The sequence below is a fragment of the Microcebus murinus genome, chromosome 6, assembly GCF_040939455.1.
Source record: "Microcebus murinus isolate Inina chromosome 6, M.murinus_Inina_mat1.0, whole genome shotgun sequence".
NCBI lineage: Eukaryota > Metazoa > Chordata > Mammalia > Primates > Cheirogaleidae > Microcebus > Microcebus murinus.
The window spans coordinates 2,971,714-2,995,471 of record NC_134109.1 but is presented as its reverse complement, the minus strand read 5'-3'; the positions used below and the strand labels follow the sequence as shown (position 1 = coordinate 2,995,471).

General features: G+C 45.4%; 1 protein-coding gene and 1 pseudogene across 17 annotated transcripts in view; both read left to right on the top strand.

Moving 5' to 3' along the window:
• Positions 1–23,758, top strand: part of KLC1 (kinesin light chain 1) — a 56,697-nt gene that overhangs the window by 21,264 nt on the left and 11,675 nt on the right. For 4 of the 17 annotated variants that reach the window (XM_076003670.1, XM_076003664.1, XM_076003671.1 and 1 more), the window contains exons 4-14: positions 731–809; positions 1,289–1,514; positions 4,120–4,207; positions 4,824–4,925; positions 7,403–7,576; positions 7,736–7,835; positions 13,269–13,318; positions 13,406–13,473; positions 15,494–15,602; positions 16,506–16,667; positions 23,504–23,634. In XM_076003670.1, the coding sequence (XP_075859785.1) occupies positions 731–809; positions 1,289–1,514; positions 4,120–4,207; positions 4,824–4,925; positions 7,403–7,576; positions 7,736–7,835; positions 13,269–13,318; positions 13,406–13,473; positions 15,494–15,602; positions 16,506–16,667; positions 23,504–23,634 (1,289 nt within the window). Of the gene's footprint in view, positions 1–730; positions 810–1,288; positions 1,515–4,119; positions 4,208–4,823; positions 4,926–7,402; positions 7,577–7,735; positions 7,836–13,268; positions 13,319–13,405; positions 13,474–15,493; positions 15,603–16,505; positions 16,668–21,469; positions 21,521–22,097; positions 22,688–23,503; positions 23,639–23,758 lie in introns of those variants that run through there. The other 13 variants (XM_076003667.1, XM_076003672.1, XM_076003668.1 and 10 more) reach the window with 11 other exon arrangements.
• Positions 7,842–11,778, top strand: LOC142871425 (large ribosomal subunit protein eL15-like; annotated as a pseudogene).

Genomic DNA, 23,758 nt, shown 5'->3' with positions numbered 1-23,758 from the left:
CACCACCACACCTGGTTAATTTTTCTATTTTTAGTAGAGACAGGTTCTTGCTCTTGCAGAGGCTGGTCTCAAATTCCTGACCTCAAGCGATCCTCCTACCTCTGACTCCCACAGTGCTAGGATTATAGGTGTGAGCCACCACACCTGGCTGCTTTTCCTTTACTATTGGCTCTGTTTGGATGTTTATCCTAGTCTCAGTTATTCTTTATTTTATTTTTTATTTTTTTTGAGACAGAGTCTTTCTTTATTCCTTAGGCTAGAGTGAGTGCTGTGGTGTCAGCCTAGTTTACAGCAACCTCAAACTCCTGGGCTCAAGCAATCCTGCTGCCTCAGCCTCCCGAGTAGCTGGGACTACAGGCATGCGCCACCATGCCCGGCTAATATTTTTCTATATATATTAGTTGGCCAATTAATTTCTATTTATAGTAGAGACGGGGTCTCACTCTTGCTCATGCTGGTTTTGAACTCCTGACCTTGAGCAATCCGCCCGCCTCGGCCTCCCAGAGTGCTAGGATTACAGGCGTGGCCCACAGCGCCCAGCCCAAGCAAGCTTTTTGTCACTCCTGATTAAACTGGTAGATAAGCCAAATGGTGGAGGATCCTACCTTGATGTTAAAAACTGATAATCTTTTGTAAGATTTTTAGTTAAAATGAATTCAATCTCAAAGAGTTTCAGGACGGGATGTATAGTACTTGTAAGATGAAGGGTTGTTCTGGGTCTGTTTTACAGGAGGATAAGGACTCGGATTCTACCAAAGAGCCTCTGGATGACCTTTTCCCCAATGATGAAGACGACCCAGGACAAGGCAGTGAGTGACGGGGAGTGATGGGAGTCTTGCCATGTGCCCTGGGAAGGTGGTGACTGGTGGGAGCCTCAGGACATGTAGCCTGCCTCATGGAAGCAGGAGCACAGCTGGGTTGAGTTTTGTTCTCCACGAGAATTTAAAACAGTTTTTGTTTGTTGGGCTATAGGAATAAGTTAGACCAGACGCTAGGACACAGGGCACATGTTCGCAGCTTGGCTGTGATCTGTGGACTCTCACAGAGGACAGAAGTCAGAATTGCTTTATTCTGCTGGTTTCCTGGTGCCAAGAGAAGTCTCACGGTGCTATGAGCAGACAGGGCTCCATCCCTGACATGTTAGCACCGTCTCTTGCTTGCCCAGGTAATTCTAGGAAAAGATCTAAACAGCGTCGGGGCTGAAGCGAGTGAGGACAGTGTTAAAGGAGCTGACGGGTCTCGGTGATGCTGTTCAAAGCCCCTCTGAAGCGCAGCTCTCTCTCTGCAGTCCAGCAGCAGCACAGCAGCGCGGCCGCCGCGGCCCAGCAGGGCGGCTACGAGATCCCCGCGCGGCTGCGCACGCTGCACAACCTGGTCATCCAGTACGCCTCCCAGGGGCGCTACGAGGTGGCCGTGCCCCTCTGCAAGCAGGCGCTGGAGGATCTGGAGAAGACGTCGGGACACGACCACCCAGACGTGGCCACTATGCTCAACATCCTGGCCTTGGTCTACAGGCTAGTCCTTTTCATTCATCTACTGGGTTTTACCTGCAGACAATGTTTTTAAGCAACTTACCCCTTAAAAATATTTATTTTTTTATAAATATGTATAAACTATTTTTCAGCCTTACTATCCACTTTTCTTTAAACAGCCAAGGGTTAAACTCGAAATATTTAGTAAGCTCTGTGGCAAGGGTGTCATCGAGTCAGAACAGACCCTGCCTTTCTGCAATAGCCCACGTAGACCTTTCACTCTGGCCACAGTAAGCTATTTATCCTTTTTCCACAAGGCTCTGTGTACTAGGCTTCTTTTGTCTAGACTGGCCTTCCCACTTTGCCAGTACCCTTCCACTTTGAAGAAGGATATCTACTTTGACAAACGATATTTGTTAATGTCCTTCCAAGGGCCTGGTCGACTCTGTGTCCTTCTAGAATTCAGGATTCCACTTGACCTTTGCCCCTTTTGTGTTTATCTCTGCTGAAGGGGGCGGTGGCGGGGAGCAGTGGTGCAGAAGAGCTCCTGTGGCTGGGTACCTAGGGCAGAAGGGCTGGGGGCAGGGCCGCCTGTCAGGGTTTATGTGAGGTCATAGGGTGTGGGGATGGGCACCAGAGCAAGGGTGGGGACGGGGTAGAGGAGGAAGAGTAGCCCTTGAGAAATGCAATAATACAGCTTTCTAAATGGAGACGTGATTTCTTTCTTTTTCTTTTTGGTCTCGCTCTATCATCCAGGCTGGAGGGCAGTGGTGTGATCATAGTTCACTGCAGCCTTGATCTTCTGGGCTCAAGTGATTGTCCAGCCTCAGTCTCCCGGGTAGCTAGGAATATAGGCACGTGCCTCCGTGTTTGGCTAATTTAAAAAAATTTTTTTTGCAGAGATGGGGGTCTTGAATATTACCCAGGCTGGTCTCGAAGTCCTGAGCTGAAGCGATCCTCTTACCTTGGCCTCCCAAGGTGCTAGGATTATAGATGTGAGCCACTGTGCCTGGCCTAGTGATTTCTTGAAAAAGAGAATTTTGAAAGTCAGTAAAATAAAGAAAAACACAAAAGAGAAAGTAAGCACTCATAACAACACTTCTATTTTTTTTGGGACAGAGTCTCACTCTGTTTCCTGCGCTAGAGTGCTGTGGCATCAGCCTATCTCACAGCAACCTCAAACTCCTGGGCTCAAGCAATCCTTCTGCCTCAGCCTCCCAAGTAGCTGGGACTATAGGCATGCGCCATCATGCCCGGCTAATTTTTTCTATATTTGGTAGAGACAGTTCTCGCTCTTACTCAGGCTGGTCTCAAACTCCTAAGCTCAAACGATCCTCCCACTTCAGCCTCCTGAGTGAGTAGTTGAGACTATAGGCATGAACCACCATGCACAGCTGATTTTTCTATTTCTGTAGAAACAGGTCTTGCTTTGTTGCTCAGGCTGGTCTTGAACTCTTGGCCTCAAGCAATCCTCCCACCTTACCCTCCCAAAGTGCTGGGATTGCAGGCATGAGCCACCATGCCTGGCCAGCATTGTGTTTTAATTTGCATTTATTTGCTCATATAGTTTTAATCATTTTGTATCATGTGAATTTTCTGTTATCTTGCCCATTTTTCTATTAGGATTTTAATGCTTATAATAGTATACTTTTGTTTTCATTTCTACTTTGAATTTCCTGGTGGGCTTGTTAAATCACAATGTTCTGGGCCTTACTTCCAGAGTTCCTGATTCAGCAGGTCTTGGGGTAGGTCTGGGTTTCTAGTAAGTTCCTGTTGAAGTTGATTGCTGTTGGGTTGGGGCCACACCTGAGAACTACTGCTAATTAATAGTTACAGATATTCTATGACATGTCATAGTTTACAAAAGTCTTTAGGATACCTTGTCTCATTTGGTTCTCACAATACTCTTAGGTAGTTTTGTTTTTTTAATTGCATTTACCAATTTTTGAAACTTTATTTTGTACTTGCTGTCTGTCCTTCACAAAGTTTGATGAAGCTTACAGTGTTTAATAGGATGATTGAATCTAAAATCCCAACAGTATATGTGGCCAGAATCAGTGTGTTTCAAAGGTTCTGGAAGCCGTGTTAACTCTTCTCACGTTCTGCCGGGCAAAGCCTTGCTGGGTAGCTGTTAATGCTCAATTGAGAGGGCCGGGCGCAGTGGCTCACACCTGTAATCCTAGCACTCTGGGAGGCCAAGGCGGGTGGATTGCTCAAGGTCAGGAGTTTGAAACAAGCCTGAGCAAGAGTGAGACCCCGTCTCTACTAAAAATAGAAAAAAATTAATTGGCCACCTAAAAATATATAGAAAAAAATTAGCCGGTCATGGTGGCTCGTGCTTGTAGTCCCAGTTATTTGGAAGGCTGAGGCAGGAGGATCACTTACTCCCAGGAGTTTGAGGTTGCTGTGAGCTAGGCTAACACCGTGGCACTCTAGCCCAGGCAACAAAGTAAGACTCTGTCTCAAAAAAAAAATACTCAATTGAGAAATATGTGTAGTAAATTTCAAAAGAAAGTACTTGTTTGTAGTCACATCATTAGTGAGTAGCACATTTAAACTGAGAGGGTCTTCTGTAGTTCTAAAATTATATTTAAAAGAGATATGTGAATTTATGTCTAAAACACTTAACGTGTGTTTTTCAATTTAGGGATCAAAACAAATACAAGGACGCAGCCAACCTACTGAACGACGCCTTGGCCATCCGTGAAAAGACGCTGGGCAAAGACCATCCTGCGGTTCGTATATCTAGTTCTTTGATTCTTTTTATGTTCTATGTCCCCATCAGTTTCTTTTATCCAACTCATTCTAATATTAAACCCAACAGGGAGAGTTTAAGAGCTGCCTTTTCCGTAGACGGTGCAGGTAGGGTCTTCACTCTGTCCGCGCTGGCGCAGGCTGCACTCGGGCGGTTCTGCTACGCAGCATGAGCCGCTGCACTGAACTCTCGTTTGTAGCCATCACCTCTGATGGATCACCCACCGTAATTTTTGATCCTAAATCAAATTGCATGCACTTTCAGAAATTTTTTTCTGAAGAATTCATATCGTTTCTGTCTTAAAATCTGGTTAATTTATATACAGATCTGTTTTGGGTGGCTTTTTGGCTTCCAAGGAAATAAAAAAAAAAAATTAAGACCCTGTTGATACTGTTGATTTGTTTAATTTTAGTATTGTGTTACCGTGTGTGATCGACAGTACATTGAATCACTTTTTTCCCTTTAACTGGTTACGTTCTTCTATCCAGTTGAGAGTGCTTTATTCTAAGTAGTGAGTATAAGTGAATTTGTGATGTGTCAATGTACCTTATTTTGTTTTCTTCTACTGTTCTTAGTCGTGCCCTCTGTGTTGGCAGGTGGCGGCCACTTTGAATAACCTCGCGGTCCTCTACGGGAAGCGAGGGAAGTACAAGGAAGCCGAGCCCTTGTGCAAACGGGCCCTGGAGATCCGAGAAAAGGTACTGGAGCACGGAGGGTTCTCCTTCTCTGACATCGGGTTTTCTTGTGTTTTTAAAAAAAATTTCAGTTTTAGGTTTTGAGAAATGACCACTGTGATGTGTTATACTGATCATTTATTGAAAATAACTCATTTAATAGGGCAGACAGCCCACAAAACAAGGCCAGACTGGCCCATACAGGTCCGTGTGCAAGACCCAGTTATGAGGAGTGTGTGTTCTGACAGGGGCAGTCCTGAGGCCATGCTCTCCCCAGCCTGGTGTGGCCTGGAAATGACTCTCATCGAAGAACGTCTAAGGACTAGAGGTGGAAAGCCTGGGGCATTACATTTGTGGGTTTTTTTTTTTTTGGTTTTTTTTTTTTTTGAAATATAGTCTCACTCTGTTGTCTGGGCTAGAGTGCCATGGCATCAGCCTAGCTCACAGCAACCTCAAACTCCTGGGCTCAAGTGATCTTCCTGCCCTCCTGCCTCAGCCTCCCGAGTAGCTGGGACTACAGGCATGCGCCACCATGTCTGGCTAATTTATTCTATATATTTTTAGTTGGCCAATTAATTTCTTTCTATTTATAGTAGAGATGGGGTCTCGCTCTTGCTCAGGCTGGTTTCAAATACCTGACCTTGAGTAATCCTCTCGCCTCGGCCTCTCCGAGTGCTAGGATTACAGGCGTTACATTTGACAGTGGGACATGTGCTTGTCTGTGAGGAAAATATTATAGTTTAAAAATAAATTCATCAGGCCAGATGAGGTGACTCACACCTGTAATCTTAGCACTTTGGGAGGCAGGAGGATTACTTGAGGTCAGGAGTTAGAGACCAGCCTGAGCAAGAGCTAGACCCTGACTTTACCAAAGATAGAAAAATTAACTGGGCATGGTGGTGCACACCTGTAGTCCCAGCTATTTGGGAGGCTGTGGCAGGAGGATTGTTTGAGCCCAGGAGTTTGAGGTTGCTGTGAGCTAGGATAATGCCACTGCAATCTAGACTGGGCAATAGAGCAAGACCCCATCACAAAAAAAGAAAGTTATCAAATATGCTTTATGAAGCTTAAAAAATAAATAATTATTTTCAGATCTACAGATTAACTCAGCTATAGATTAAGTCAATGGCATGGGTATTTTATTTTTCAAAGGGAAAAGTAATTTTACTGTTATGTATTTATCATGTGCAGATACTTCATTCAGGAAGAACTGCACCATAGAACACTATGTAATCCGTGGTGGTCATGAATGTGTCTTCATACATTCATATTAGTCTTAGGAAGACGTTACGAGCCATTGTCAGTAGAGGTCTATGACCCAAATTTTGTGACAGAGTTCCAGAGAGGGGTCTTAATAATGCCTTTGGGAAAGATGGAGAGGGTTCAGAATGGAAGAAGAGAGCTCAGAAAGGAATGAGGTGGTAACTCTTCCTCCGTGGTCTACAGAAATTACTTCTTGTTGCTGACCTCTGAGCAGCAGAAGTTTCTGGCTTTCCATGTCATTCACATGATTCCTTCGGGTAAGTGTTCTTACATGTAGATGTAGCTACTGCCCCATGACAGCTCTCTGGAGATGTTTGGCAGGGCCAGGATTCAGTGAAGCACTGAACTTAGCACCAACTCAGATTCTTGAGTGACATCAGCAAAATGGTCACTATCATCAAATACAAACAGCGCATAGACTGTAAACTCAGGTGTATAAGAAGTGTAACACTCTTTCTTTTCTATAGCTCCACTTAATTTCTGATTTAAATTACCCTTTTTGTGTGGGTGGCAGAGGGAGAAAGGGACAAAAATTAAATAGTAACTCAGTGCTGCAAGGGACCTGCTTCACTTACCTACACATCTGTGTTGTTTGCGATGCCGTGACGTGGGTATTTGGTACCAGCTGTTACAGTTTATGGTGATTAGGTATCGGAAAAATGTAACTTGTCCATTTCAGCAGTTCTCTCTCTGTAGCACGGGCTAGAATGAGTCCTGTGGTGTCATCCTAGCTCACAGCAACCTCAAACTCCTGGGCTCAAGCAATCCTGCTGCCTCAGCCTCCCGAGTAGCTGGGACTACAGGCATGCACCACCGTGCCCAGCTAATTTTTTCTCTCTATATATATTAGTTGGCCAATTAATTTCTTTCTGTTTATAGTAGAGACGGGGTCTCACTCTTGCTCAGGCTGGTTTTGAACTCCTGACCTCGAGCAATCTGCCCACCTCAGCCTCCCAGAGTGCTAGGATTACAGGCGTGAGCCACCGCGCCCGGCCATTTCAGCAGTTCTCTGTATGACTGTTCAGATGTTATAGAGATTCAGGTATCAGGTGTGGCCCATGATCTTTCATCTTGGTATTTTTTGTGATTATTTATCAGTGATACTTAGAGATTAATCCCTTAATTTTGAGCCTTATGGTAAGGAACTAGGGAGAGACAATGGAAAGGAGCTCACTGTCAAACAGCAGGGTGGAGAGCGAAACAAGTGCGTGGTTCTCATACACTGTTTTCATTTCCAGGTGTTGGGAAAGGATCACCCCGATGTTGCTAAGCAGTTAAATAACTTGGCCTTGCTGTGCCAGAACCAGGGCAAGTATGAGGAAGTGGAGTACTATTATCAAAGAGCCCTTGACATCTACCAGACGAAACTGGGGCCCGATGACCCCAATGTGGCCAAGACCAAAAATAACCTGGTACGTGACAGAGGTGCAGCACTGCTTTCTGGAATCCAGACATTCCGTAATTTAACTTGTTTGGTTAAATTAAAATGTGTGCTTTATTTATACATAAAGAATTAAATTATGTGCTTTATTTATACATAAAGGAAACTAAATATTTTATTTTATTTGAAGGCATCCTGCTATCTGAAACAAGGAAAATTCAAGCAAGCAGAAACACTATACAAAGAAATTCTCACTCGTGCACATGAAAGGGAATTTGGTTCTGTAGATGGTAAGAAATATACTCCTATTTCTAAGCAGATTTAATTATTTAATACTTTAAAAATAGTGATTTCCAACTGGAACTTGGTGATACCCAGGTTTTCACAATATATATTTTTAAATTTTTAATTGTTTAAAAAGGTTTTTGTAGTGATGAGGGCTTGCTGTGTTGCCCAGGCCAGTCTTGAACACCTGGCCTCAAGTGATCCTCACACCTTGGCCTCCTGAAGTGCTGGGATTATAGGCGTGAGCCACTGTGCTTGGCCATTCAATCTAGAATTTTACTTGAATTTTAGAAACAGTTTTTCAAATAGTGCTTAGAAGAGTGGACACGGCACAGGCTGAGCATTCATTCCTTGTCTTGCTCATTTGTCTGTTTATGGCTTAGTAAATGCTAGCACATGTCTCCGAAGTGCCATGCTCAGCGTCACCAGTGACTTAGGAGAGCACCCTGTGGGGAGGCTCTGGTCCCTCACGTGGTTTCTTTCCCTGCTGCCTCTCTCTGGAGTCCGTGCTAAGTCCACTAATCCCACAAGCCTCCATGGGGTTTGTCAGTGTAGTCATCGTGTTGTCTGGGATTGTGCTGAGTCAGGGGTTCTCAAAGGGTGGCCCAGAGCCAGCGGCTGAGCAGCGCTCGGAGCCTGTCGGACATGCCTGCTGGGTGGTTTTGCTGTGTTAAGGAGCCAGGGCTGCATGTCGCAAGTGCCCCATCCACAGTCACAGAGTGACCAGCTGTTCTCCAGAGTTCAAATCGCTCCATCATAAATATTTATGTTAATTTTTTTCTCCATCAGTTATTACATAAGGCATTTAGAATGAGGACATTTGTTGCTAGCGTGTAGGAAACCTCAGAATGTGGAGAGAAAAGTGTTTTGGTTAATTTATATTTACATATATATATATATATACACACACACACATGTATATATATACACATACATACATATATACCAGTGGTCCCCAACCTTTTTGGCACTAGGGGCCTATTTTCATGAAAGACAATTTTTCCATGGACCAGGGAGAGAGAGATGGTGTGGGGATGATTCAAGTACATTACACTTATTGTGCACTTTATTTCTATTATTATTGCATTGTTATATATAGTGAAATAATTATACAACTCACCACAGCTTGTATACAACACACATATATACATACACATAATATACACACACATGCATATGTATATACACATATACATGTATACACACATATACAAATACTCACATATACATACAAATATACACATGTTCACACATGTATACACACATATACACCATATATTTTGTCCATTGAGATGTTTTATTAGTATGAGTATATTACATCCCTAGAAAGATAATCCCAGGGCCAGGCTCGCTAACTCATGTCGGTAATCCCAGCATTTGGAGTGTCCAAGGTGGGAGGATCGCTTGGGCCCAGGTATTTGAGATTAGCCTGAGTAACACGGGGAGACCTGATCTCTACAACAATAAAAGAATCCCAGGATTTTCCTTCCTGTGTGTTTCTTCTTGGCTCTTTGTGGTTTGAGATGCCAGGTAAGGTTGTCAGTACAGTGAAGCCAAACAGACAAGACGGGAGCAAATTAGTCTGCTCCCTGGAAAGAGGGTTAATTTTTTCCTTTATAGAGCGTTTCTAGAAACCACTTCTGAAAAATCTTTCAAAAATGTATTTTTTATTCAACAGAACAGACTCGTAAAAAAAAAAAAAAAAAGAAAAATGTATTTTTTTCCTCTCTTAACAGTGGAGCAGTAAATACCTTTTACTATCAGAATTTGGTCGTGGGTTGTGTCTCGGGTTCTGTGTGCAGGGTACAGAATAGCTCGCCTGCAGGCTTGCCCTGGGCAGGGGCTTTCTGGTTTGTAGGGACTCTAGGCCATCTCCTTCATGCTGCTTCTCAAAACTTCTGTTAGGGAGAAAGGCTCTTTCCTTTCCGTCTGGCGGCAGCCGTCAGGTAAGCCAAGATGGGTGCATACAAGTATATCCAGGAGCTGTGGAGGAAGCAGCAGTCTGATGTCATGTGCTTTCTTCTGAGGGTCGCTGCTGGCAATACCGGCAGCTCTCTGCGCTCCACTGGGCTCCCTGCCCCACCCCACCAGATAAAGCACGCAGACTGGGATACAAGGCCAAGCAAGGTTATGTCATAGGTAGGATTCGTGTGCGCTGTGGTGGCCGCAAACGCCTGGTTCCTAAGGGTGCAACCTATGGCAGGCCTGTCCATCATGGTGTTAACCAGCTAAAGTTTCCTCGAAGCCTTCAGTCTGTTGCCAAGGAGCGAGCTGGACGCCACTGCGGGGCTCTAAGAGTCCTGAATTCTTACTGGGTTGGTGAAGATTCCACATACAGATTTTTTGAGGTTTTCCTCATTGATCCATTCCATAAAGCTGATCAGAAGAAATCCTGATACCCAGTGGATCACGAAACCGGTCCACAAGCACAGGGAGATGCTGGGCTGACATCTGCAGGCTGCGAGAGCCGTGGCCTTGGAAAGGGCCATAAGTTCCACCGCACTATTGGTGGTTCTCACCGTGCAGCTTGGAGAAGGCGCAATACTCTCCAGCTCCACCGTTACTGCTAATAAGTAATGTTTATAAAATTCATACCTAATAATTTAGGACCATCAAAAAAAACCAAAACCTTCTATTAGGGTGGACTTATTTCCTTGTGATTTGCTAAAAAATAGTGGCACAAAGTACAGTTAATTGGGTTATAGTTAAAAGCAGCTTTTTTATACTCAGATTTTGCTCCATGAAACATAGGGCAGGAAGGCATTTTTTCCTTAGGTCAGATGCAAATGTGTCTTGTGGTTTCAGTTCCTGACCTTCAGCGTCACATTGGCTTTCTGGTGCTCAGAGCGTATGTACTCAATCAATGACCTGGTTTGTCATTAGGACATCAAGCTATGTTAACTGTGAAATATACTTGCATCCTAGCACTGGAATCTGTTTAGTAGGTAGAGTTAAAACTGCACTAAATAACAGGGCTAATAAGTCTCAAATATGTTCACCTATTTATTTATTTTTTTACATTTTTAGAGATAGGGTTTCACTGTCACCCAAGCTGAGTGCAGTGGGACGATCAAAGCTCATTACAGCCTTGAGCTCCTAGGCTCAAGTGATCCTCACCTAGTTATTCATGCCTTCTGAGTAGCTAGGGCTACAGGTGCCCGCCATTATGCCTGGTTAATTTTTAAAAATTTTTTCTGTAGAGACAAGAGTCTCACTATGTTATCCAGGCTGGTCTTCAACTCCTGGCCTCAAGAGATCCTCTGTGTAAGACAATCTCACCTGGCCTAAATAATATTCACTCTTTTCAAACCAGTATTTAAAACTTTTGTAGTTTCGGCCAGCTGTGGCTCATGCCTGTAATCCTAGCACTCTGGGAGGCCAAGGCGGGTGGATTGCTCGAGATCAGGAGTTTGAAACCAGCCTGAGCAAGAGCTGAGACCTCGTCTCTACCATAAATAGAAAGAAATTAATTGGCCAACTGATAAATATAGAAAAAATGAGCCAGGCATGGTGGCGCATGCCTGTAGTCCCAGCTACTCGGGAGGCTGAGGCAGCAGGATCGCTGGAGCCCAGGAGTTTGAGGTTGCTGTGAGCTAGGCTGACACCACGGCACTCACTCTAGCCTGGACAACAAAGGGAGATTCTGTCTCAAAAAAAACTTTTGTAGTTTCATTCATGTCTAATGACATGACCGGTAATAATAATCATAGTTAATGTTTACTAAGCTCTTGACCATGTATCATTCTCTAAGCTAAGCAGTTTAACACATTAAGTGCCATGTGAGTTGTATTTAATTCATGCTAGTTTTGAGCCCAGGCCTTGTGAAGCATATGTGACTCACATGTCTCTTTACCTATAGCTGTGTGAATTATTTTTCAAGTTGCATATAACTCAAGCACAGAAAACAATAAAAAATAAATTTTTCATTAAATTAGAAAGGATCACTTTTTTTTTTTTTTTTTTTGAGACAGAGTCTCACTTTGTTGTCCAGGCTAGAGTGAGTGCCGTGGCGTCAGCCTAGCTCACAGCAACCTCAAACTCCTGGGCTTGAGTGATCCTTCTGCCTCAGCCCCCCAAGTAGCTGGGACTACAGGCATGCGCCACCATGCCCGGCTAATTTTTTTTTATATATATATCAGTTGGCCAATTAATTTCTTTCTATTTATAGTAGAGACGGGGTCTCGCTCTTGCTCAGGCTGGTTTTGAACTCCTGACCTCGAGCAATCCGCCCGCCTCGCCCTCCCAAGAGCTAGGATTACAGGCGTGAGCCACAGCGCCCGGCCGAAAGGATCACTTTTTTTTTTTTTCAAAGTTTTTATTCTAATTTTGTAACAAAACCTCGTGGCCCCAAGGAAAAAAAATTTTTCTATTGTGGCAGTCAGTGTGTTAAATGTGTGATCTCACTTAACTTTCACAGCAGTTCTATGACGTAGGTCAAACATGGCCCCATTTTAGAAGCAAAGACACCACAAACTGTATGTAATGAGTGACGTGTCTGTGGTTGGGTGGCTGAGAAGTAGACTGGTATTGGGTGTGGGTCTCTGTCCATAGCCCGTAATACACCCTCATTGCAGGAAACCTAGAAAATTCACACAGAGACAATATGAAACTCACCTGAATCCATCTTTTAACATTTTAAATATCTTTTGCTTGCTTCTGTACCTATTGATTTACATAATTGAAACCAAACTCTACACATTATCACGTATACTGCTTATTTTCTTTACATTTTTAACACACGTACTTTTCATGTCATAAAAATATTTTTATAAACATCCTTTTTAAGACTGCTTTTTTCTCCATGGCATGGGTACTTTGGTTGTCTAGAAACTTGGTTGAGGGGCATGTGGGAGTATTCTGGGAATTTTAAAAAACTTCAAAGGAATATGGATTTGTATCTTTTCGCCTTTTGCCCCACACATATTATTGCTTTTTCTTAGACTTTTGTTTAATGCTAGGTTGCTCAAATCCTAAATACTTGCAGGTGTTATTTGAGGATGCTTTTAAAGATGTACATTATAGGTCTAAGCACTGGCCAGGGGGTTGCTTCCCCTGTCCAGAGGCCTTTGGCTCTGCACCCGGTGTCTGGGGCGAGGCGGGGATGGCTGCCTGTCTCCTGTCCCTGGTGTCCGGTCTGTCTTCCGTGGGCTTCTTCGTCTGGCGGGAACGTGATCTGTCCAGGTTGCGAGAGGTAGTATCTAGGAAGGATCGCACACAAAACAGAACAGAACCTTGCAACCCTTGAGGCTTAACAACTTCTACTCTACTTCCTGGGTTCTGTCATGTTTTAGTCTATAGTACAAGTTGAGTATCCCTTACCTGAAATGCTCCACAATCTGAAACTTTTTGAGCACAGACTTGATACTCATTGGAGTGTTTCGGATTTCAAAATTTTGTATTTGGGATGCTCAACCTGTGTAAATTTTTTTTTCCCCTAGATGAAAATAAACCCATTTGGATGCATGCTGAAGAAAGAGAAGAATGCAAAGTAAGAATATACCTTTTTGAGATTTTCTAAATTGGGTATACTGCATTCAAGATATTTATTAATTTGAAATTATCTGTTGCAATTTAGGGAAAGCAGAAGGATGGGACATCTTTTGGAGAGTACGGCGGCTGGTACAAAGCTTGCAAGGTTGATAGGTATGTCTGTTCAGCCGGGAAAACTGAGAAGCAGGGGGCAGGTGGCAGCGTCCCCTAGGGCAGCTCATACATGACCCAGTGGGAAAACTATACAGATGTTGTGGGCGCACATTCCCATGATTTCCCCTAATTCCAATTAAAACTTTATCCCACTAACTTTGTAAATGAGATCATTTACATATGCAAAACCCACATTACTATAGTGGGTTCTGTCCATTAGCACTACTTTGTTCAAGGATAACTACCTAATTGAAGGAAAAGGAGATACCTAAATAAGGAGAACAGTTTTAAGGTAGCTGCGTAGCAGGCTCCTGGCAAGTGTGCTGGTGGCCCTGGAAGGCCAGCCCTCAGCAACACATGGAGACACTGACCCACACATGCCCAGCATCTCCTGCCGAGGTGTCAGCCTGGCTCACAGCAACCTCAATCTCCTGGGCTCAGCGATCCTCCTGCCTCAGCCTCCCGAGTAGCTGGGACTACAGGCATGCGCCACCATGCCCGGCTAATTTTTTTTTGTATATATATTTTTAGTTGGTCAATTAATTTCTTTCTATTTTTGGTAGAGACGGGGTCTCGCTCAGGCTGGTTTCGAACTCCTGACCTTGAGCAGTCTGCCCGCCTCGGCCTCCCAAAGTGCTAGGATTACAGGCGTGAGCCACTGCGCCCGGCCTGGATGATTTTTTTATATACATATTTTTAGTTGTCCAGCTAACTTCTTTCTAACTTTTTCTTAGAGACGGGGTCTTGCTCTTGCTCAGGCTGGTCTCGAACTCCTGACCTCAAACGATCTACCTGCCTTGGTCTCCCAGAATGCTAGGATTACACACCTAGCACTAGGCATGAGCCACCATGCCCAGCCCTTTTCCAATCTTAACTTTCCTCATCCTTTGAGACTCAACTTACTGTTTATTTATTTTAGGAAAGTGAACCCTAGTTTGGAATAAATGCCCTCCCCTGGGTTCCCATAGCACTTACCATAATACATTACATTTATGTCTTTTCTTTCTCCCACCGTTGTGTAGTTGACCAGAGACATGGAGGATAGCTTCTTTATTTCTGCACCTAAAATGCCTATCATCAATAAGAGAGAACAATCTCTCAAAGCACCTATTTGAACCTAAAATGAATCTAGGTTTACTTCTAAGTTTTTAGCAAGTGTGTGCTGTCAAGGATGCAGAGACAGGACCATCTTGCCCACCACGTGCTTGCTGCTCCCCTCGCACGGGAAGCATCGGCCTCTGCCCTCAGACCCCGCTCACAGTGAGGTTCTGGTGGCGCGCTCCCACCTCCACGTGTGGAGAGAGGGGAGCATGTGAACAGCAGTGTTAACGCTGTCCTCGTTCCTGCTGGGCACAGACGGAGAGCTGTCTCTGGGGAAGCGTGCTGATCCCCAGACAGGCGTTTCTGTGACAGTGGCCAGTGGGCCGTGAGGCCCGCCGGTGTGTCTGGCCCGCGGCCTGCGGGTGGTGTGGGGGCCTCATGGCACTGGGAGGCAGGGCTGCTGGGGGGAGAAGGCTTAAAGTTCACAGTTAAGAATCGTGCCAGAGGCCGGGCGCGGTGGCTCACGCCTGTAATCCTAGCACTCTGGGAGGCCGAGGCTGGCGGATTGCTCAAGGTCAGGAGTTCAAAACCAGCCTGAGCGAGACCCCGTCTCTACCATAAAAATAGAAAGAAATTAATTGGCCAACTAATATATATAATATAAAAAAAAATCAGCCGGGCATGGTGGCTCGTGCCTGTAGTCCCAGCTACTCAGGAGGCTGAGGCAGGAGGATCGCTTGAGCCCAGGAGTTTGAGGTTGCTGTGAGCTAGGCTGATGCCACGGCACTCACTCTAGCCTAGGCAAGAAAGCGAGACTCTGTCTCAAAAAAAAAAAAAAAAAAAAAAGAATCGTGCCAGAGAGCGTGAAAACGGGCCCTCACAGCCCCGCACCCCGAGGCGCGGCAGGCTGTGTGCCGTTGGCGGTGGTCGCTCCAGAGCCTCCATCTGGTGGTTGTGTTTGTCTTGTGCTTCCTCACAGCCCCACTGTCACAACCACTCTGAAGAACCTGGGGGCGCTCTACAGACGGCAGGGCAAATTCGAAGCTGCAGAGACGCTGGAAGAAGCTGCCATGAGGTCGCGCAAACAGGCAGGTCACACCTTCTGTCTTTGACCCGTCAGAGCTTTGGATCTATGACTCTCTTTTACATGACTTTTATTGAAAGGCTGATTTAGAAATACAAAATCTTGACTATTTTAGTCTGTACAAATCAGATATATTGCTTCAAAATCCTTTAACATGACACCAAAAGCCTAGACAGGAAAGGAAAAATGGGATCGGTTGGATTCACCAAAGTTGCACGCTTATGTGTCCAAGGACACCTTCGAGAGAGTGAAAGGACAGCCCACACAGGGGCGCAGATACTTGCAATCCATTTATCCGATAAAGGTCTAGTATCTAGACAAGAAGACAACACAATTAAAAGTGAGCAAAGGGCCTGAGTAGATGTTCTGTGAAGACGGTGACAAGGCCCGGCAGGCGCGCGAGCAGACGCCCGGCACCTTAGTCCCAGGGAAACGCTCGCTGACACCACAGGACACTCAGCCACCTCATGCCCAGCAGGGCGCTGTGATAAGAAACAAGACTTTGGAAAAAGAAATGGAAAATAACAAGTGTTGGGGAGGAGGTAGAGAAAGCGGAACCCTCATAATTCATTGCTGGGGGGAAGGTAAGATGGCGCGGCCACTGTGGAGGGAGTCTGATGGTTCGTCAGAAAGGTAAACTCAGAGTTACCCGGCGGCCCAGCACTTCCTCTCCCAGAGACGCCCTCGAACCCACACAGGTGCGTGCGTGCAGCCCACACCTGTCACTGTCTGCCAGCCCCTCCCTGCCTTCCTCCTCACCCCGCAGGGGAACCCCTATTCTGACTTCTTTTCCTCTAGTGATTAAGAACTGATATTTTTTTTCCTAGTAAAGTTTAAACATCTCAGAACTACGTAAGAAAACGTACGTGCTAATGGGTCCACCTGTTCTCCCCTGCCCGGCTCACAGGGTCTTGACAATGTTCACAAACAGAGAGTGGCCGAAGTGCTGAATGACCCTGAGAACATGGAGAAGCGCAGGAGCCGGGAGAGCCTCAACGTGGACGTGGTCAAGTACGAGAGCGGCCCTGACGGAGGGGAGGAAGTGAGTATGAGCGTAGAGTGGAACGGGGTAAGTACAGTACACAGCCGGCACGCGGGAGGCCTCCGCCCACGGCAGCGCTGCCGGGCCTTCCTCCTGTCTCCCCGCTGCCATCGCACTCCTCACACCACGTGCCCGTTAAGCTTTCTGTGAGTCCTTCACGTCTGCTAGAGCTGGGGTCTGTCACTTGTGTGGTCATTGTCTTCTCCTGAGGACTCCATGAAAGCTGTTTGGCTTGACTCGGAGCACTCCAGTGCTGATTGAGTGTCCTGGCCGCTTAGAGCACGATCCGCTCTCTGGTTTCATTTTAATACTGGGCTCAGATAACTAACTGGCTTCTTTAACTCACCCATTCCATTCTAACACCAGTGCCTCTAACTTCCTGACCAGGCTGCTCTGGACTTTGTTAGAATTAGTTAAAATGCCATTTAAATGGAATTTGTTTTTAGAAAAGAACAGCTCAGAAATGTGAGGGTGGCCGCTCTGCTTGAAGCTGCGTATTTCCACGCGAGGGGCATCCAGCAGTCAGCGCGCTCCACACCGGCCTGCCGCGGACGTCCCCACCCGGCCCTCCTGCCGGTGTCTGGGACAGCTCAGCACTCCCGAGGGCTGCGCAGGCCTGCTCTGGGAGTTGCTGCTTTGCCTCTGGGGATTCTTGCCACCACCGGTCATCCAGCCGTTGCCAGAGAGCAGGTGGCCTTCTGGACGTCTTTCTAGTGAATTTTTGTAACACATGTAATTTTTTTATACATTGAGCTGGTGTCTTTGGAATTTTGTTTTTCTCAGGAAGAGTTGTTGAACGTGGGATTTAACCTATCTGGGGCACTACTGATTTAGTTTTGAAGATTTAGTAGTGCAGTTTGATCATTTGTATTATATAGCTGTTTTGCCAAATTACATAATAGTCTGGGCCTTCTTATAATCTGTCTTTCTGAATCTATTTATTCTTTAGGACTTTCCATGGCTGTAGCAGTTTGGTAGGAGCTAGTATTCTAAATAAACATTTTATAAAAAATGTGAGTAGCCAAAATTTCAGGGAGAACATTCTCTCGACTGTCTTTATCTGGCAGCTCTCTTGCTTTGGTTCTTTCTGTGCCAAGACAACCAATCAGCATCTGCTTTGCCTGCTCAGCCCAGGTGGGCAGCAGCCCAAAGCCGAACTGGCGCCCGAGTGGTCCCTACTCCTGCCGCGTTCTGTCAGAGCTGTGTACTGTACTCTGCTCTCGGCTGCCGCGTCCCTGCATGCTTTGCGCAGAAGGGCCAGGCCCTTCTGGAGCCTCTAGAAGCCAGGATGCGGATTTTGATAACTGGAATGAAGTTTTGGAGGAACTTTCTCTTGAGACAGTATTTCTAGGTCCACATTTATATGAAATCATATGATGATAAAATTATTGACAGCTCAGAGTTCTATTACAGTTTTAAAGATGGACTCAGGGCTGTTGGAGGGCTTTTTTAGTCTCTTGTGGCGAGACGTGTGGTCAGGCCTCCTGTTGGTGTGGTGGGTGAAAGCAGCACTCTTCTGAACGCATGTGAGTTCCTCCGTCTGTGTGTCCTGCTCACTTTGGGCGTGTTATCATGGAGGAACACACATTCCCAGGATCGGGTGTTTCCTTTTTTGAGCAGCAGACTTGACTCTTAGACACCGGTGGCTTTGCATCTTTGGTGAAGTTCATCCCAGGGCGTGTTGGCCATGGGTCGATTCACCGGAACCACTGTGAGTCTCACGTCACGCAGTGCGGTGGTTCCCGAGCTCACTGGGCAGCGGAGAGAGCACTCCTCAGACGGAGTCCTGACAGAGCGAGCGAGTCCACTGAGGGCAGCGGGGCCCTCCACCGACTCCACGCAGCTGTTGCTCTACCAGGCAGTGCTGAGCTCAGCCAGATGATTGGAATTTTATTTTCAAAGTATAGTTTTGTTATTTAAAAAAGTCACTGATGGCAGTATATACGCTTAGATGTTTCTCTTTAATCAACTTAATTGAGGCATAATCACAGACAATAAAAGGAGCCCATCTTAAGTGTCAAGTTTGATTTAGATACTAGCACAGTGCAGTCCAGCACCATAGTTTGTCTTTGTGCAGATGTTAGAATAAAGTTTCTCATGCTGTTTCTGTTTAAGTGAAGATGTCCCTGAGATTACAAAGAAAATGGTTTAAAACTGTTATTTTACAACCACTTATTTGTGAGCATCAAGATTTTTTTCAGTATTACGCAATTAAGATAAAATAGAGTAATAAATAGATGAGGTGTAGAAGCAGATGTTAAGAATATGCCCGTAATCTGTAACTTAAGATTTCAAATTTTGGGTCTCATGAAGGTGGCTTCATTGTTCCATTCACTTACTTTATTAGAATAACTTGTTATATATTTATAATGAGAAAATGCCATTTAGATTTTATTTTGTATTATGGTTCTGAATAAGATTTTAATTAAAAAAAAAAAAAGGTTTGGGCCAGGCTCACTGGCTTGTGCCTGATAGTCCAGCACTCTGGGAGACCAAGGTGGGAGGATTACTTGAGCTCAAGAATTTGAGACCAGCCTGAGTAAGAGCAAGATCCCGTTTCTACAAAAAATAGAAAAATTAGCCAGGCATGGTGGTGTGCCTATAGTCCCAGCTACATGGGAGGCTGAGGCAGGAGTATCGCTTGAGCCCAGGAGTTTGAGGTTATAAGGAGCTATGATGATGCCACTGCACTCTACCTGGGGCGACAGAGCGAGACTGTCTCAAGAAAAAAGAAAAGGTTTCAATACTTCTTTAAAACATTGAAAACTGCTGTCAGAGGGAAACATGGCGTTGCTCTGCTGGACGCTCCCATCTGTAGCAGAGGTGGCTGTAGGGCATGAGCACAGCAGCCTCTGATAATAACCATGTACACAGGTATTGGGCTTAATTTTTCTCAATATTCACAAATGATATTTAAAACAAAGCTAATGTGGTCAGAGAAAAGGCAAATGAGGTTAATAGTAACTGCCTCCTATGGATTCATGGTGTCTGTCACACAGATCTGAGTCATATGTTGTCTAAAGAAGGCAAGGTCAGTGACAGGTACTAGTCATTCATAGGGAGTGTTCGAATCACATTCTTGATGTGGCAGATAATTCATTTAGGGAAGTACAATGCTGTTCTTTTAAATATGTATTGTAAAAACTATGATTAAACTAGTTGAACAGAGTACCTTCCCTGACCGCATTTTTGTATAAAATGTGCAAATCTGAAAGCCACTGTCATGACGAGTCTGAGTTCTCTTTTATGGTCTTGCTTCTGAAAGTGCAGGTGCTGTGTACACACAAATCCTTTTCCAGGGCCGGGCGTGGTGGCTCACGCCTGTAATCCTAGCACTTTGGGAGGCCGAGGCGGGCGGATTGCTCAAGGTCAGGAGTTCGAAACCAGCCTGAGCGAGACCCCGTCTCTACCAAAAATAGAAATAAATTAATTGACCAACTAAAAATATATATACAAAAAAAAAATTAGCCGGGCATGGTGGCGAATGCCTGTAGTCCCAGCTACTCGGGAGGCTGAGGCAGTAGGATCACTGAGCCCCGGAGATTGAGGTTGCTGTGAGCTAGGCTGACGCCACGGCACTCACTCTAGCCTGGGCAACAAAGTGAGACTCTGTCTCAAAAAAAAAAAAAAAAATCCTTTTCCAGATAAAATTGGGCCTCTTTCGACCTCTGTCCCCATGGCTGCATTTTTGCTGTGTGACGTGCACGTGTCAGTCCCTGGTGCTAGGTCCCTAACGGGATGTGTCTCGCTAGTGAGCAGCTGTCCCTGCAGCGGTACCACGAGGCAGGCAGTGCCACATCTCACGTCCCAGGGGCTGGACTCCCGGGTCAGTCTTTTAACCGCGCTGACCGCTGCCTGGGTTCCGGTTGCCAGCTCCGAGGGGTCCTTCAGAAGCAGCCTCCAGTCTGTCTCCCCATTTTCACACTGCTCCTGTGTTAAGGTTTCTACAAGTTTTTATCTTTTTTTGGCCCACGCAAAACTTGTGTAATCTATAATACACCAAATTGTTACCCAGGATTATTGGGGAATAGGATATATTATTATTAGAAATAGTTTAATTTTTATTTTATTTATTATTATTATTTTTTTTAGAGACAGGGTCACCTCAAGCTCCTGGGCTCAAGCCATCCTCCTGCCCTAGCCTCCCAAGTAGCTGGGATTATAGGTGTGCGCCACCACGCCCGGCTAATGATTTTTATCTTTTAAAAATGGTACTAGGTAGACAATTAGAATATACCAATAATAAATAAATTATTGCAGTATATTTTTTAACCAATACATTATGCTATTTGGAAGGCCACCTTCGTAATGTGAATATTCTTTCATGGCAATATAAGGAGGTAGGTGGCCTTCAAAGTGTTAGAATGCAGTGGAAGCCTCCCAGGCCCTCAAGCCCATGTTGAATAGAAATTGGCCTGGGTTGGGCGGGCCAGCTGGCCTTCCTGCCGCTGTTCATGGCCCGAGGTGCTCGGGTGGTGGGCGCAGGGTGGGCGGGCAGACTGGGCCGAGGGTGAGTGGACCTGCCCCACTGCCAGGCAGGGACATGGGGTGGGGCCCGGGGAAGGGGAGAGAAAAACATGAAATATTTTTGGAATCTGAATAAAATGAGTCTTCCATATTCTGCTAAGTGTCTGGATCAGGTATATTATAAATAACTACTGTAGTGTAGCTCTGAATTTTGAAATGAACAGCAGGAACTGCGCTACTTACGGAACTATGGTATTAGCGTTTTAGCATCTTTTTTCGGAAGAGCTGCAAGAAGTTGTGTTTTCTTGTCCTCCCAACATACTTGAGGTGTTGGTAACAAGTTTTATTTTTCCATTTTAAAGATGAGAAAAATGAAGCTCGGGCTGGTTAAATGACTTGCTCAGCGTCCCATGGTGAGTCCGAGCGGGTGGGGCTCAGGTCCCCGCCGTCTGGCGCTTCTGTCGAGACGTCGGCTTTCCACCCTGGCAGGACCCGGGATGCGTTGCTGCTGTGGAAATTTATTTTATTTTGGATTATCAACTGCATGTTTAAAATGTGCTGTAGACTTTTAAAGTCCATGTTTCTTAAAATTTCTGAAATGTCTAAAATGTGTTTTTAAGAGAACGAGGGTCATACCTGTAGTCTTTATTTTGGTCCCTGTAGATGTTTTCATTACTTGCGAAACCTCTTACACTAAGTCCCAAGGACATTTCTAACAAGTTGTTAATCTCTACACACTCTACAAGGGAGCTTTACTTTGGTGACGACTGGAGGGAAGCAGTCTAGATCGTGCCGGGTGCGCCCGAGGCCCAGCGCCTGCTGTGCGGGGTTGGGAGGGGCAGGCGGAAGGCTGTCCCCAGAGCCGGAGCCACGCACAGTGCAGCTAGGCGGTGTGACCTAGAAATACTGTGACCAAGCTGTGCTAGGTGGAGCCTGCTGCCCTTGCGCCCCGCGGCTCACGTGGGTTTCTCTCTCCTTTCTGTCTGACAGGCCTAGCCGCCCGTGTGGCTCTCACTGTCTCCTGCATGACGGGCGGCGCCCTCCAGCTTTCCTTCTCTCTCCAGTGCTGCCCGCTGTGTCTAGCAGCCCCCTAGGACCTGTCAGAGCCGCACCTCTCTGTGACTGGCCATTCCTGTCTGTCGGTGCTGCTGTCCTTTTGGGGGGTTCTTGGTTTCTGTATACATGTAGCTTTGCCAGATATGTACTTAGTAATATAAACTGTATTAATAAAATCCATTTACTGTGTAATACACAAGTTTAAAAATTAAGAGCGATTAGCTGTTCACTCTGATAACAGGTAGTTAGAAGTGTCACCTAAGGTGTTACTACAATGGCATGACAGTGCCCTCTTGGCACCACTACGCCCCGAGAGTAAGGCATGTGCTGCGCGTGCTCCATGGCACTTAGAGCCCGGGAGCCGCCTGGACCCCGGTCTTCCTAGGATACGCCCCAGTAGCATTTGCTGTGTAGTCTGAGTGTGAAATTCGGGCATTCTGCTTTTCTCGACTAATCTTTAAGTGCTCAGTGATTTGTGTATTTGTGTCTTTCTAACTTCTAATAAACTCACTCCAACTGACCTGTATCTTGGTGTCTGTCTGCTTAGTAGAACTCACCTGTTCCATGGAATGCAGCCTGGCATAGCTTCTAGAAGTAACGGGGAGACTGTTAATCTCACTAAGCAATTCATTCTGAGAATAAACATTGCTGAATACATATTTTCTTCACTCTGTGTTTTTGGTTTTCATGTTCAGATACTGCCAAATATTTTACTTGTTAATGTCTGAATCAATTAAGGTGAAAGCTGGGTACTCTTACCTGCAAGGTGTCTGAGGAATTTTAGTTATTTATATAGAACGAACATTTAATCTTCCAACCACATGGATAACCAACATTTACTGCTACTGTTGTGTAAGATGTACTGACAGAAAGAGTGCATCCGAGTACTACATTGAAATGAAATTGTGAAAAGTTGCCTCTGCCCGATCTGAATGTTTTGGGTCCTGTACTGTTACCTGGATCAGATGCCTACATATTTATCAAATGTGGGTTTGACTTTGGTGACATTCCTAGAAGCTGCCTTAACTTTCTTGAGACTGTGTGTGTGGTCTTTTGTCTCAAAACAGCAATATAATTCATTTTCCTTTTGGGATGTAATTACTTTTGTTTGAATGATCTTCCTCATGTTCAGATGTTTTTATAATCATTGGAATATCTTTAATGAACTTAAAAAGGGTAATTTCTATTTAAAGTCTATTATGTACATGGCAAATCGGTGGTTTCCCCGGGGGGTGCTGATGGGCAGGTCAGCCGCGGTGTGAGTTCGTGTCTGCATTCTGCTGTGCCTCTGGGGCGGGAGGGAACCACCTGAGCTTCACGTTTGTTCACGTTTTTTTCAGGATGGCACTGGATCTTTAAAACGCAGTGGTTCCTTTAGCAAACTCCGGGCTTCCATTAGACGCAGCAGTGAGAAGCTGGTTAGGAAGCTGAAGGGAGGAAGTGCACGGGAGAGTGAGCCGAGGAACCCTGGGTAACTATCTCTGCCAGCTGTCCCGACGCGCCTGCACGCGAGCCGTGGCGGGGCCGTTTCTCCTCGCACGGATCTCTCACCCACAGGCTTCAGAAAAGACATTCCAGTTTGGTTCCTGTATTTT